Source organism: Phacochoerus africanus, chromosome 3, assembly GCF_016906955.1.
Source record: "Phacochoerus africanus isolate WHEZ1 chromosome 3, ROS_Pafr_v1, whole genome shotgun sequence".
Classification (NCBI taxonomy): Eukaryota; Metazoa; Chordata; class Mammalia; order Artiodactyla; family Suidae; genus Phacochoerus; species Phacochoerus africanus.
This window is the reverse complement of record NC_062546.1, coordinates 142,267,989-142,281,013: the sequence shown is the minus strand read 5'-3', so window position 1 is coordinate 142,281,013 and position 13,025 is coordinate 142,267,989. Positions and strand designations below refer to the sequence as shown.

The 13,025-nt window shown below is 39.5% G+C and overlaps 1 protein-coding gene across 1 annotated transcript in view; it reads right to left on the bottom strand.

Moving 5' to 3' along the window:
• MYO3B (myosin IIIB) overlaps nucleotides 1-13,025 on the bottom strand; it is a 415,159-nt gene that overhangs the window by 52,907 nt on the left and 349,227 nt on the right. Inside the window, exons 35-36 of the mRNA XM_047770247.1 lie at nucleotides 11,332-11,343; nucleotides 6,705-6,717 (exon numbers count right to left, since the gene is read on the bottom strand). Coding sequence (XP_047626203.1) covers nucleotides 6,705-6,717; nucleotides 11,332-11,343 — 25 coding nt within the window. The remainder of the gene's footprint in view (nucleotides 1-6,704; nucleotides 6,718-11,331; nucleotides 11,344-13,025) is intronic.

Below are 13,025 nucleotides of genomic sequence, written 5' to 3'. Positions count from 1 at the left end.
AGATATTGTGGCTTCAGCCCTTCTCTCTTGGACCCCTGTGGGTGGAAGCCAGCTACTGTGTCATGAGGACACAAAAAGCAGCTCTAAAAAGGGGCCCATATGGTGAAGAAATGAAGCCTTTTGACAACAGCCAGAAAGGAACTGAGGCGTCCTTGCAATAGTCATCTTGAAAGCAGATCCTCTAGCCCTTGTCAAGCCTTCAGCCCTGGCTTATATTTTGACTTAAACCTCATGAAAAAATCCTGGATCGGAATCACACAACTAAACTGCTTCTGAATTCCTGGCCTTCAGAAACTGTGAGATAGTAAAAGTTTGTACTTCTAAGTAAAACTAAGTTTTGGGGGTAATCAGGCAACAATAGATAAACAAGTTAGACAAAAATTAAAAAAATAAATTTAAGAAAAGATATGAGAGACAGACAAAGACTTTCTAAAACATTATTAATGACATAAAAGACCAACAGAATAAATACAGTATTCTTTACTTATGAACAGAAATTCTTCCTAATTTAAACTACATATTCAGGGCAAAATCCCAATGTACTTCCTATGCAACTTGCTGAGTTAATCCTAAAAGTTACACGGAAGACCAAAAGAACAAGAATATTCCAGAAAGTTTTGAAGAATAACGCCAGGTATGTGGAAGGGGTGAGGCTTGTCTCCCAGACATCAAAATTTATTACAAAGCTATTGTAATTAAGATGGTATGGTATTGGCACAGGATAGACAGATAAACCAATGGAACAGAACAGAAAGCCCTCAAAACAGACTTGGAAACTTGATCTATATAGTAGGCAGAATAATGCCCATCCCACCCATCCCCATCTACCCAAAGATGTCCATATTCTTTTTTTTTTTCTTCCCCCCCCCCCCCACAGCATGCAATGGCTTGATGTGGGATCTCAGTTTCCAGACCAGGGATTAAATCCAGGCTACAGTGGAGAAAGTGCTGAATCCTAACCACTGGACCACCAGGGAACTCCCTCTAGTTCTCAGAATTTGTGAATATGTTAGGTTACATAATAAAGGAGAATTGAAGGTACCTATGGAATTAAGCTTGCTAATCAGTTGACCTGACTTTACAATAGGGAGGTTATCCTGGATTATCTGGGTGAGCCCAATGTAATCACAAGAGTCTTTAAAAATGGAAGTGGGAGGTCAAAGAGTCAGTGTCAGACAATTGGCATAGTGAGAAGGACTTGGCCTGGCATTGCTGGTTTTTAAGATGGACAAATAGGGTCATGAGCCACAGATTGTGGAAGGCATCCAGAAGTTGGAAAAGCAAGGAAACGGATTCTCCTCTTCGTTCTCTAGGGGGAATGAAGCCCTGCCTACATCTTGATTTTAGCTCAGCAGGACCCATTTTGGACTTCTGACCTCAGGAATTGTAAGATAATAAATTCTTGTTGTTTAAAGCTACCAAATTAGTGGTAATTTGTTACTGGAGCCATAGGAAATAAATACAATCTATGTTACAAGTCAGTAGGGAAAGGATGCACTATTCTACAAATGGAGTGGGAGCAATGAAGTTATCCATATAGAAAAAAAGAAATGTTGGGTTCTTCTCTCATGTTATATACAAAAATAAATTTGAGGTGGAGTAACTACATGTGCAAAGCAAAATAGTAAAAAGTTTAAAAGATATAAAGTTTAATATTTTTATGAGCTTGGGGAGGAAAGATTTCTTAACCAAGGCACAAAAAGCACAAGCTATAAAGAAAAGAAATTGGTAAAACTATGTTAAAATTAAAATCATCTGTTCAGTAAAAGATACTATACATAAATATAGAAAACAAGGCACAGACTAGAGAATATATTTGCAATGCATATAAGGCACAAAAAATAACACAGAAATAATTCTTCCAAATAAATAAAAGAAAGGCACCCCAATAGAAAAATAAAGGACATGAATCAGCAGTTCATAAAAAAAGAAAGCCAAATGCCCATTAACATATGAGAAAGTACTTATCTTTATTATTAGTCAGAGACAAAGAAAGCCATACATTGCTGTGTTTCTGACTGGAAAGCTTTTTTAAAGTCTGAAAATTCTGGAGTTCCCGTCATGGCACAGTGGTTAACGAATCCGACTGGGAACCATGAGGTTGAGGGTTCGATCCCTGGCCTTGCTCAGTGGGTTAAGGATCCGGTGTTGCCGTGAGCTGTGGTGTAGGTCGCAGACGCGGCTCGGATCCCGCGTTGCTGTGGCTCTGGCATAGGCCGAGCGCTCCAGCTCCGATTCGACCCCTAGCCTGGGAACCTCCACATGCTGCAGGAGCGGCCCAAGAAATGGCAAAAAGACAAAAAAAAAAAAAAAGTCTGAAAATTCTAAGGCTTGATGAGGATATGGAGAAAAGGAAGGCTCACAGTCTTCTGAGTGCAAATTTGTACCTTATTTTTGGAGAGCAACTTGGCAATATTCTGAACAGTAGATGTGCATCTTGTGTGACCCAGTAATTCCTTTTTAGGAAGAGATATGCCCTTGAACTTGTACACAAGAAGATATGCACAAGAACATCATCACAGGATCTTCTGTGACAGTGGAAACTCATGAACAAACTAAATGGCAACAAAAAAGAAAACACATGTATTTCTGTGTTGTCTTCATGAAATTTATAAAAGAGTGCTACATGTATCAACATGAATAAATACTGGAAACATTTTAAGGAAAAAAATCAACTTGCAGAGTGATCAATACTTTCTGTATTTATAAAGTTAAAAACATATACTATTTATGCTTTCATATAGGGAAGCTCTTGTGGGACTTGAAGCTTATACAATTTAAAAAGGGGTCCTCATGGAAAAAAAAGAATATAAATAAAAATTTTCAAATATAAAATAGAATATAATATTAGGTACCAACTTGAATATTAATTTTGAATGAGAAGAACACAATTTTAAATTTTAAAAAGTTGATAAATACCAGGCACAATAAAATCCAGAAAAACAACGTAATATAATTATTAACTATTTGATATACCTTCTTAATACAATCTTTTCTTATGTCTGTTAGCTTCATTCTTTTCGATTTTTTTTTGTAATAAATTTTTCTATAGAGAGTATAAACAGACAATTCCATCTTTTTTCTAGCATGGCTGATCAACAAATATAAGAAAAGATTTAAGCATCACAACTCTCTAATTTCTGTCCTTCTTGCCAAGCAGAATGGCCATGTGACCTCATGTGACCTCTCTGGACAGGGCTCCCAGGGCAGCCTGGCCCCTGGCCCCTGAGTAGGTAGCAGCTTCTTCTCTCAGGATGACGAGAACAAGAGGGGCAGGGAGACCCACCAGGGGCAGAACGTCTCTGGCTGCTGGAAGCTGGGAGGCTACAGAGATCATCCTGGCAGCCCCAGGGCCCCACAGTCCAGGCCCAGAAGGGCCCACCCCCCCCCCCCCCCCCCCCCCCCCGGCCATCACCCCCAGACATGCTTGGGTGGTGCTTCAGACTTCCAGCCTGTGGGTGGGGCTGCTTCCCCGACAATTCCCTTGACAACCTCTGGGCCTTGGAGGAAATGGTAGGTAGGAGGGGCTGCTCCTGAGCCTAACATTCTTTAGTTTCAGGATAAACTGACTTCTGCCAATTTTTTTCAACCCTCTTAGGGTCCCTGGCTGGATCTGAAAATTAGACTGACAAAGACAGGTTAACAGGAGGAAAACAAATTTACTTAATGTAAATTTTACGTGACACGGGTGCCAGCCTACGAAAATGAAGATCCAAAGAAATGGTTAACCCTGAGGGCTTTCATGCTAGGTTTGTTGAAGAGTAGAAACATGTGATAGGACACGAGTGAGCTAAGTGCAGTAAACTCAGGGAAACTTAGCAACATGTGTTTGATCAGATTCCTCTTTGTGTCCCTTCTCTTGGGAGTTAAGGATGCTGCTTTCCTCTGGGCGTAAGGAGGGCAACTTTTACAGGAGAGTTTTATGATCTGCTTCAGGGGAAGGGAAGAAAGTCCTTCCTACACGTGCCATTTCTCAAATTCCTTCAGCTTGAAATAGCCAGGATGCCAAGGTGCCATATTTTGAAGTAGTGAGTCCTGAACTGTGTCACTACACATTTAGCAAAACGTTAAAAACATGTTAGGGAATGAAATGAAAATTCAGGATAGTGATTACTGTAGGAATAAGAGAGGAAAGATAGGATTGGGATAGGATAATGGGGAGTTCAACAGTATTTATTTATTTATTTGTAGCCACACCTCTGGCAGTGGACGTTTCCGGGCCAGGGATGGAACCCTCACCACAGCAGTGACAATACTGGATCCTAATCTATCATACCACCAGGGAACTCCTCAACAGTATTTCAAATTAAAACAAACAAACAAACAAACAACTTGAAGCAAACAGGGTGAGATATTAAGACTGATTATGGGGTGTTTTAGTACTATCTTCTTTGCTGGGGGTTTGAAAATATTTTATTACTATACATATAAACTAAAGACCTGACTCTTGGGATTGTAACTGGCATTGCCCCAATTGTGCTCAAAGAACTTGAAAAGGTCTTGACCAAAGAAAGAATATTGTTTAACAAGTCACAGGTCTTTAAATTTGATGATGCTGATTCTCCAGTTCTTTGCTGGTTGTAGTTTCTCCATTTTATTACACAACCAAGAAGCATATTTTATTGCCTTTATATGAATAGTTGCTTCTATAGTGACAAGTTCTACAAACTTGGTGAGTAATTAAATTCAACCCATAAACTTTCTATTGCTTAGGATTTATGGACCAATTAGAATATGAATTTCTTAAAAATAATCTGTTCCCCATACTATGTAGAATTTCTGTAATAAAGTCATTCTCTAAGAAAGCACTAAACTCTTTGGAGCTACTGCTGAAGATCTAAGCTTTTGGGAAGCTTTCCAGGCCCTCCATGTAATGCCACTATCAGCTGGGGACAACACAATTCCTGGGGGGGGGGGGTCTGTTCATTTAGACCATAATATCTACTCTTTAAAGCAAGTTTCACAAGTGAACAATGTGAATATATTAGTTCAGAGAAATGAGTGCAGACTTGGATAATACAGCAAATATATATTAATAGCCTAGGATATTTAATACATTTTTAACAAAGTATAAATTATGTAAAATGCAAATTTTAACAGTAATTAAGAATGTTCGCTGTATTAACCTTAGGACGCTTTTGAAATCCTTTAACAGAAAATGTTCACTAAGTTTCCAATATCCTCTCAAAGGGAATTACTTTTGCTATTATTTATTTAAAACAAAGTACCTCATACTTTGTTTGCATAGTAGCTCATGAGGGTGCAACTTCAACTACAGAACAGCTGTTCTATTTTTAAAGTCCAGCCAGGATTTCCCTTGTGGGGCACCAGGTTAAGAATCTGTCATTGTCCCTGTAGCAGCTCAGGTGGCTCAATCCTGGTTCAATCCCTGGTCCAGGAACTTCCACATGCAGTGCACGTGACCAAAACACCAAAAATAAAATAAAATAAAATGAGGTCCAGGCCAGCCCCTAAAACTGAGCTTTAGTAAAAACAGAGCTAATTAAAATCAAGCTGCTTGGTCTCCTTTTTGTCGACCCCTGCCTCTTAATCTTGAAACAAGCCATGTTGGGGCCCCAGACATTATAGCCCTAGGAGAGCACATCAGCCTTGTGCACATAGAATCCACTTTTTCTCAGGCTGACAGCCTGGCTGTGTTTGGGGGAGGGCTCACATCCCTTCCAATTCTTCCTAACGAGCCCCTGAGAGTACCTCAAGCAGGTATTGTTTATGCAACCTCATTTAGAGAGGGTGTGGGCATAATATTACATTTATCTCAGAAGTATTAAACAGCAAACACACACACACACACACACACACACACGAGCATTCTCACATACCCTGCAGTGGTAGAACACTTTGCAGTTAGAGCAAAATCTTTCCTCTTCACATTTAATATCTGGAAATGCTTGAGGTTTGAGGAAAACATTTTCATTAAGTGTTTGATGTTGTGAAGGAGCTCCAGGCAGTGGAAGACTGCTTTGGTTCACATGTCAGAAACTCCTCTGGATTTGGGAAGAGGAGCTAATGAAATAGTTTCCTGCTTAAAGTCATGGGAAAATGAATCTCCTAAAATTTAAGATATTCCACTTTCAAGTGCACAGTAATATTAAACACTACCTGAAAGCCGTGGCGCTCCGAAGGGGAGCAGAGACCCACCGTCTCCTTGGAGCAACTAGCATCCTAGCAATCTTCATCCTGATACTGATACATGGGGTGCTGAGTCACAGATTACTCGAATTTATTCCTAAATCCAGAGACTGCAGAATCCTAGCTTTTATGTGTGTCCTAGCAATATTAACTGAAAATGAAAAAAGTCTTTTTCGTCTTCTGATACTATCCAGTTAGCCCATATCCAGCTATTATCCACCAATACATTCAACCGGCATTTATTATTGATTGCCTCTTAGGTTACAGATGTTATAAACGGGTATACAAACGAGAATGAGTTACAGACTTTGCCCTCCAGGAGACTAAAGTCCAAGGTAAAAACATTTTTCCAGGGGAGTAACACATCAGAGATAACGGTTCACTCTAGAATTTATTACTTCCTAAATAGTTAAAATAGTTGGCCATGGAGTTTTTGCTTCTTGTCCCCACAACGTTCACTTCTCCTGATTTGAAGGTCTTGGTACTGCAGAGAGGAATGCTTCCACTGGGGAGCATCACAATGGTTCCCCTGAATTGGAAGACAAGACAGCCACTTGGTTTTTTGGGCTTCTTAGGTCACTGAACCAACAGGTAAAGAAAGGGGTTACTCTGCTAGATGGATCATTCCTGATTGTCAGAGAATTGGGATTACACAATGGGGCAGATAGGATGCTGTTTGGAACTCTGGACATTCTTTGGGTGCCTCTTAGTACCTCCACGTGCAACAGTAAACGCTAATGGAAAATGACAGCAAGCAGCAACATGCAGAACCAGTGACGGTGTAGACCCTTTGGAAAAGATTCTCAACAAGCTGAGGTCTTGGTGGAGAGATAACAGGGTAAGGAATAAAGACATGATAAGCATCAACTATGGTTCAATGACCATTTCATTTATAGTAGCAAGGACAATAGCAGCCATATTATTTTTCTTCTTGCCTTTTTTTTTTGTCTTTTGTCTTTTTAGGGCTGCACCCATGACATATGAAGGTTCCCAGGCTACGGGTTGAATCAGCTGTAGCTGCTGGCCTACACCACATCCATGGCAACTCGGATCCGAGCGATGTCTGTGATCTACACCACAGCTCAAGGCAATGCCAGATCCTTAACCCACTGAGCAAGGCCTCATGAATGCTAGTTGGATTCGTTAACCACTGAGCCACGACGGGAGCTCTCTCTTCTTGCCTTTCTTATGCATAAGTGTGTGGATACGAGCACACTAATTTCTTTTCTCTTTCCTTCTCACTCTAATACTATTACTGTCAGTTCCACAATCTTTGTGTGATGGTGGGATGGGACCTGACAAGTCATATTTCTCCTTTGCTATATGACTTCCTATAAGGTTCTGTGAACAGTGGGTGCTGGAGAGAGACTTTGAAGCTGAAGAGGGAAGGAGGGACTTGCTTCCTCCTGTTTGCTTCTGGTCCCTATCAGCAGCCCTGCAGCCACACATCTTCATCCTGGCTGCATTGGTTGATTGTGGCAGTCACAGTTAGTTCTGGTTTGCAGTGTCCACTCCACCAGAACCAGCCTGGCTGCATCCCTCCGATACCAGCACCAGCTAGACAGCTCCCTATTTGGAGCTCTGTGAGGCCCCGCATCCAAGCCTAAGTTCTAATAATCACAACATCTTCTTTTGTCCCTCAAACTTCAGGAGTGGTAGCTGCTTCCTAAAGTTATTATCTCCAGGATACTGCAGTGTCTCCCTTTTGCCCTTTTAGTTCTTGAATATGGGTTAACAACTAAATAGTTAAATTCTCCCTGTCAAAATAATTGGCATGGTTTCTATTTCCTGGCTGGACCTTGACCAATGAAATGAACACTGTTGTCTCTCCAATATGCATTCCTCCCCTTCCATAATGCATAGCAGTGTCATATGGGAGTGACTGATCCCACCTCTGACCTGGGGATGGGCCTTAATTGGTCTATAACAGGGCAACCTCATTCCCTTCCTTATAGTCATTGGTGCACACAACCCAGGCATCAGCCAGTCAGCTCAGAGCATTCCCTGAGCCACTCCCCCAGCCACGGGGTCTGGGTAGGGGTAGTCCAGTCAAATTGTGGGACACAGAGGCTTTACCTCCATGTGAACAGGGTTTTATTTCAATGTAAAGGTCTACAACTGCTGTAGCCATTTTGCCATCTTAAGAGAAACTAACCAGAGGTGGAAGCTAAACCAGGGAGGATGGCAGAGTTAAAGGAATTGCAAAGAATAGAGCTTGAAGTCCTGATCGAGTCATGCCTCATGGTCTCAGGACATTTCAGTTAGGTGAGGCAATAAATCCTCTTTATTGTTTCAGCTAGTTTTGAGTTAGGTGTGCAATTTCTTGCCAGAAAAAGCCTTCCAATGAAGTCATCTTGTAATTAAACATGTGTGTGACTACAAAGGACCACGCAGGCTTATATTATGACGCAGTTTTATATACATGCAGTAAGCACTCATGGGGTATATAACCCATATGAGGTGAGCACAGTAAATATTAAAGAATGATTAAGTCCTTTGCCCTTGTTTGTGTCAATCTAGAGTTATCATTTTAACTTGTCTCCCTTCCCTTCTGCACTTTAAAAATAATAAAACCTTTATCTGAGTAGGAAAAGTTTTTCTGAATCTGTTCTTTGTGGACATAGTAACCTGTTTATTTTTAAATGTTTTGGTTGGTATTTCTAATATTCTGTGGATATGAATTCTGAGCCCTTGGAACACATGCAAGTTCAAATGAATCACAACCTAGAAACTGCTTTAACATCCATCAGCTTCCCCTTCAGCCCATTACACTAGCATGTTGATGGGCCAATCAGGAGGAAAGGACGTGTGGACAGCCTGCTCTTTTTTCTAGAAATCTGAGATCTTGAAACTCTCTAGGGGCCTGCTTCTGCTCACTGTGAAAGCCTCCGCCTCTGGCCTCTGACTCTTTTAGTGAGAAGCAGAGGCACCAATAATAAAAATGGCCTCTCACATTTGCATAGCGCTCTGATTTTCAAAATACTTTAGACAAATAATTTCAACTGGATACTCACAGCTCTCCAGGAGGAGAACATGGGAGTTACTGCTACTTTACTGACCTCAAAGGCCAGCCCAGCAAAGTGACCTTGACATCACTATAGGTGATCAGGAAATGCTGACTAGGGAATGACTAGGGAATGTAAAGGCAAGACAAAGGAGCTTTGGCACAGCAGCTCTCCTTATGATGTTCTTGGGACTGGAGAGCTAGGTGGCCAGGGCCAGACTAGAGATGCTCCCTTGGGGGAGCAGGGTGCTGGTTAGGGACACATCCTCACAGGGGAGGGCTGACAGTTAACCACCTAACCCGGTCTTCAGAAATTGATTCTTTTTCTCACAAAGCTGACTCTACAAACACTACCTTGCCCCACACATGGGACTCTCTCATGGAGGATTATTAGGATATCAGGCTTCTGATGCTTTTGCATAAGAGCCTACAGAACTGGATGTAGGATTTAAAAAAAAGAAGCAGAAGAAAGAAAAAAAAGAAAAAGAAAGAAAGCTCCAAGGAAAGGCAACATGCAAAATAAAAGTGATTTGGAGGATAATGTGAGAAAAAGAATGTATGTATATGTTGGGCTGGGTCACTTTGCTGTGCAGCAGAAATTGACAGAACATTGTAAATCAACTATAATTTAAATTTTTTTTTAAAAGGAAAAAAGTGATTTGGAGCTCAAAAAAAAAAAAAATCACAAAAAACAAAACTCAAACTATACCTCGCTTCCTCCCTGCCTGATCCTGCCTCCATCTAATGGTGCCCAGGGAGGAAGTAGAAAGAGCTGTACCAGGAGTCTGGGGGCCTGGAGGCAGCTGGGACTCTGCCACGGACCTCTACGGGTCATGAGTGAGCTGTTAGGTTTTGGGAATCTTTATTCCTTTTGGTAAAGTAACGGGTTGGACTATTCATAAATCTCTAAAGACTCTCCCAGCTGTGTGATTCTGAGGGGGCACTGAGCATGGCAGAAAGGGCTTCTCTGTTCAAAACCCGCCCCTACCACTCACCATTTGTTAAACTTGGACAAATTCTTCCTTTTAAAAAATAGTGCTTATTCTTTTCTTCCAACAATTACAGTGTAATATATGCATACAGAAAATATAGAACATATAAGCAAGTATATTAACGAAGAAAATAAGGACCTCTCATGATTCTGTTACCCAGAGGTAACCAGCTCTTTTAGGGTATTTATTTCAATGACGTAAATCAGGGGTTGACAAATTATGACCTTTAGGCCAAATCTCACCCACTGCTGTTTTTATATGGTCTGTGACCAAAGAATGGTTTTTACATTTCAAATGTTTGAAAAAAATCAAAAGAGTAATGATATTTTGCGGCATGTGAAAATTATACGAAATTCACTGGAATACAGTCATGCTGATTAGCTTATGTACTGTCTATGCTGCTTTTATCCTACGACGGCAGATCTTACGGGCCACAGGACCTAAAATATTTACTAAATGATTCGTCACGAAAAATATTTGCTGACCTCTGATACAGATAAAATAAATATATAAATATGTGGGTATATGTAAATACATACGACAAATTGAATTATATACCTTTATATTCTCCTTTTTTTTTTCTTGTAACACTTAAATACAAACACTTGCTGGTAACTAAGTATTCTTTGTCAACATGATAATAGCTTCCTAATATATCATTTAAGATGTACAATAAGTTAAACATTCATCTTTTGTTGGATGCTTGGTTTATTAAATTTTTTTTTTTCTTAAAATAGCCACAAACATTCTTAGGCATAAAGAGTTGACCATATCTCTAATTATTTCCTAAAATTAGATTCCTAGAAGGAGATGACTAACCAAGTGTATGAATAGCTACAGATACTCTCAAAGTGCTGTGCCAATTTATACACCCATTCTTCTCAGTGAATGACAGTGCTTATCCCCCTGTACCCTCTGAGTCTTCGCCATTTAAGGAGAGAAAGGAGGAGACTGAGTTTGAGTCTGGATCCAGGTTCATGTGTCTGTATAAGCACATTTCCTCTTTGGTGATATGGGGGCAAGAGTTCTAGGAACTAAAAGATTTGCTTTGAGGGTTAAAAGAAAATGTGAAAGCACTTTGTAAACTGTTAAAAGCACAATCACAGTCTCATAATTACGATCATGAGTCTATGAAAGCTATACATATGAACCAGCCAGTCGTTCACCCTGAGGGTGAAAAAATACAACTCCCCATAACTGTCCTTTTTACAAGAGCATCAGGTCTTAACTTTACAAAGAATATTTCATCCCTGTGATACATTCTTAAAATTAGATGCATGTGTTTCTTTTAATTAGTATTTGATACAGTATTAATATTCTTATTTATCTTCTGCATGCCATATGGATTAAATTCTCATTACCTTTGATCTTAATACTTTTAAAATATGTAAATCAGCAGACACCCTCTTTAAAGCAGTGTTTGCATCCCTGTCTATTATTGCCTTGGGCGAAAGGAAAATATCTGCATTGCAAAAAAATCCCCAAATTGTGTTGAAATCCTGAAACCCATACATGACGCTGGTCAATCTCAATAGATTAAATAATGGCCAACTGAAAATGAAACCAATTAGGATTAAATATTGCTTCAACCTGACGAAGGTTAATGAGCGCCCACCCTGCGTGTACCTCATCAGGACCGTCACATTTCAGGGTGAAACTAGTTAAGGCTTTGTGATTTACTTCACTTCAATAAAGAGAACACGATGAAGCTTTTCTGATTAACCAAGATATACATGCAGTATTAAGGGCTCCAGTGTTTTGAAGCAGTGTGGGGTGAAAGTCTTTTTGTTTGTTTTGAGCTAAAGCAAGTGATTTCATTTTCTCAATCCTTAGTTCCTTCCACTATAATATGGGCGATTAGGCTGGTGAATTCTAAAGCACATTCCAGTTCTAAGCACTAATGAGAAATAATAACAGAGCAGTTATCAAACACATTTTAAAGGAACTTTAAACTTAACTGGGAATATAGTTACTAATAAACTTGAAAAGGACTATAGAGGGAAAAATGCAACCTGGTTGATTGATGGAAATTAATCATAAATGAGACCATTTATATATCCTATTTCTGACCACATAATCTTTTAGAAGGTTTTCTTTTCTTAAAAAAATGTGTATTGTGAAATATATATTAACATTATATTTTCACCTCTTAACTGGAAATATTCTTCTAACTTATGCTAGGACAGTCATTCCTTCACCTTAGAGCTGTTCAATTAATGCTGTAAAATATTTTAGGGGAATTTTGTGTCAATCAAAGGTCCATAATCTGCATGCCACTAAATGCTGCAAATTATTCCTGCTTATTTTGTAAAGTAATTTAATGGCCTTTTGTCAGCTGTTCATTTTACTTTGGAAAATAAAGTTTCCTAGACTTATAATAGAGTTGAGAGCCCTTCATGGTTTATAGGAGGGCTGTGTTCTTAAGGCCAGATGTGGTTCTTTCTGGAAGACTGCAAGCGTGTGTTCATTTTGAATTAATTGTCTAAACAGCCAGCCACTCTATAGTTTTTGGACTTTTGACCAACAAGCACCCTACAACCTGCAAGTTACTACATAGTGCAGTTTGAGTCTCAACCCTGTCAAACTTTGCTGGTTCAACATAGTCTAAAAACATATTGTATCTCCTAGAAGCAGTACAATCTCCAGAATAACCAATATCTTCTATAGAGAGAGGTTCTGCCTTAGAGAGTATACAATCTGGGTTAAAATATGTATATACATAATATAATATTATTATATATTAATAATATATATTGTACCTTTAAAATATATATTACATATATATTTTAAAATATAATACATTATACATTAAATAGGTGTGTATACACAAACTCACACGCACCCCTTTTTTTGAGCCCTGTCCCCTGACTAGTAACACA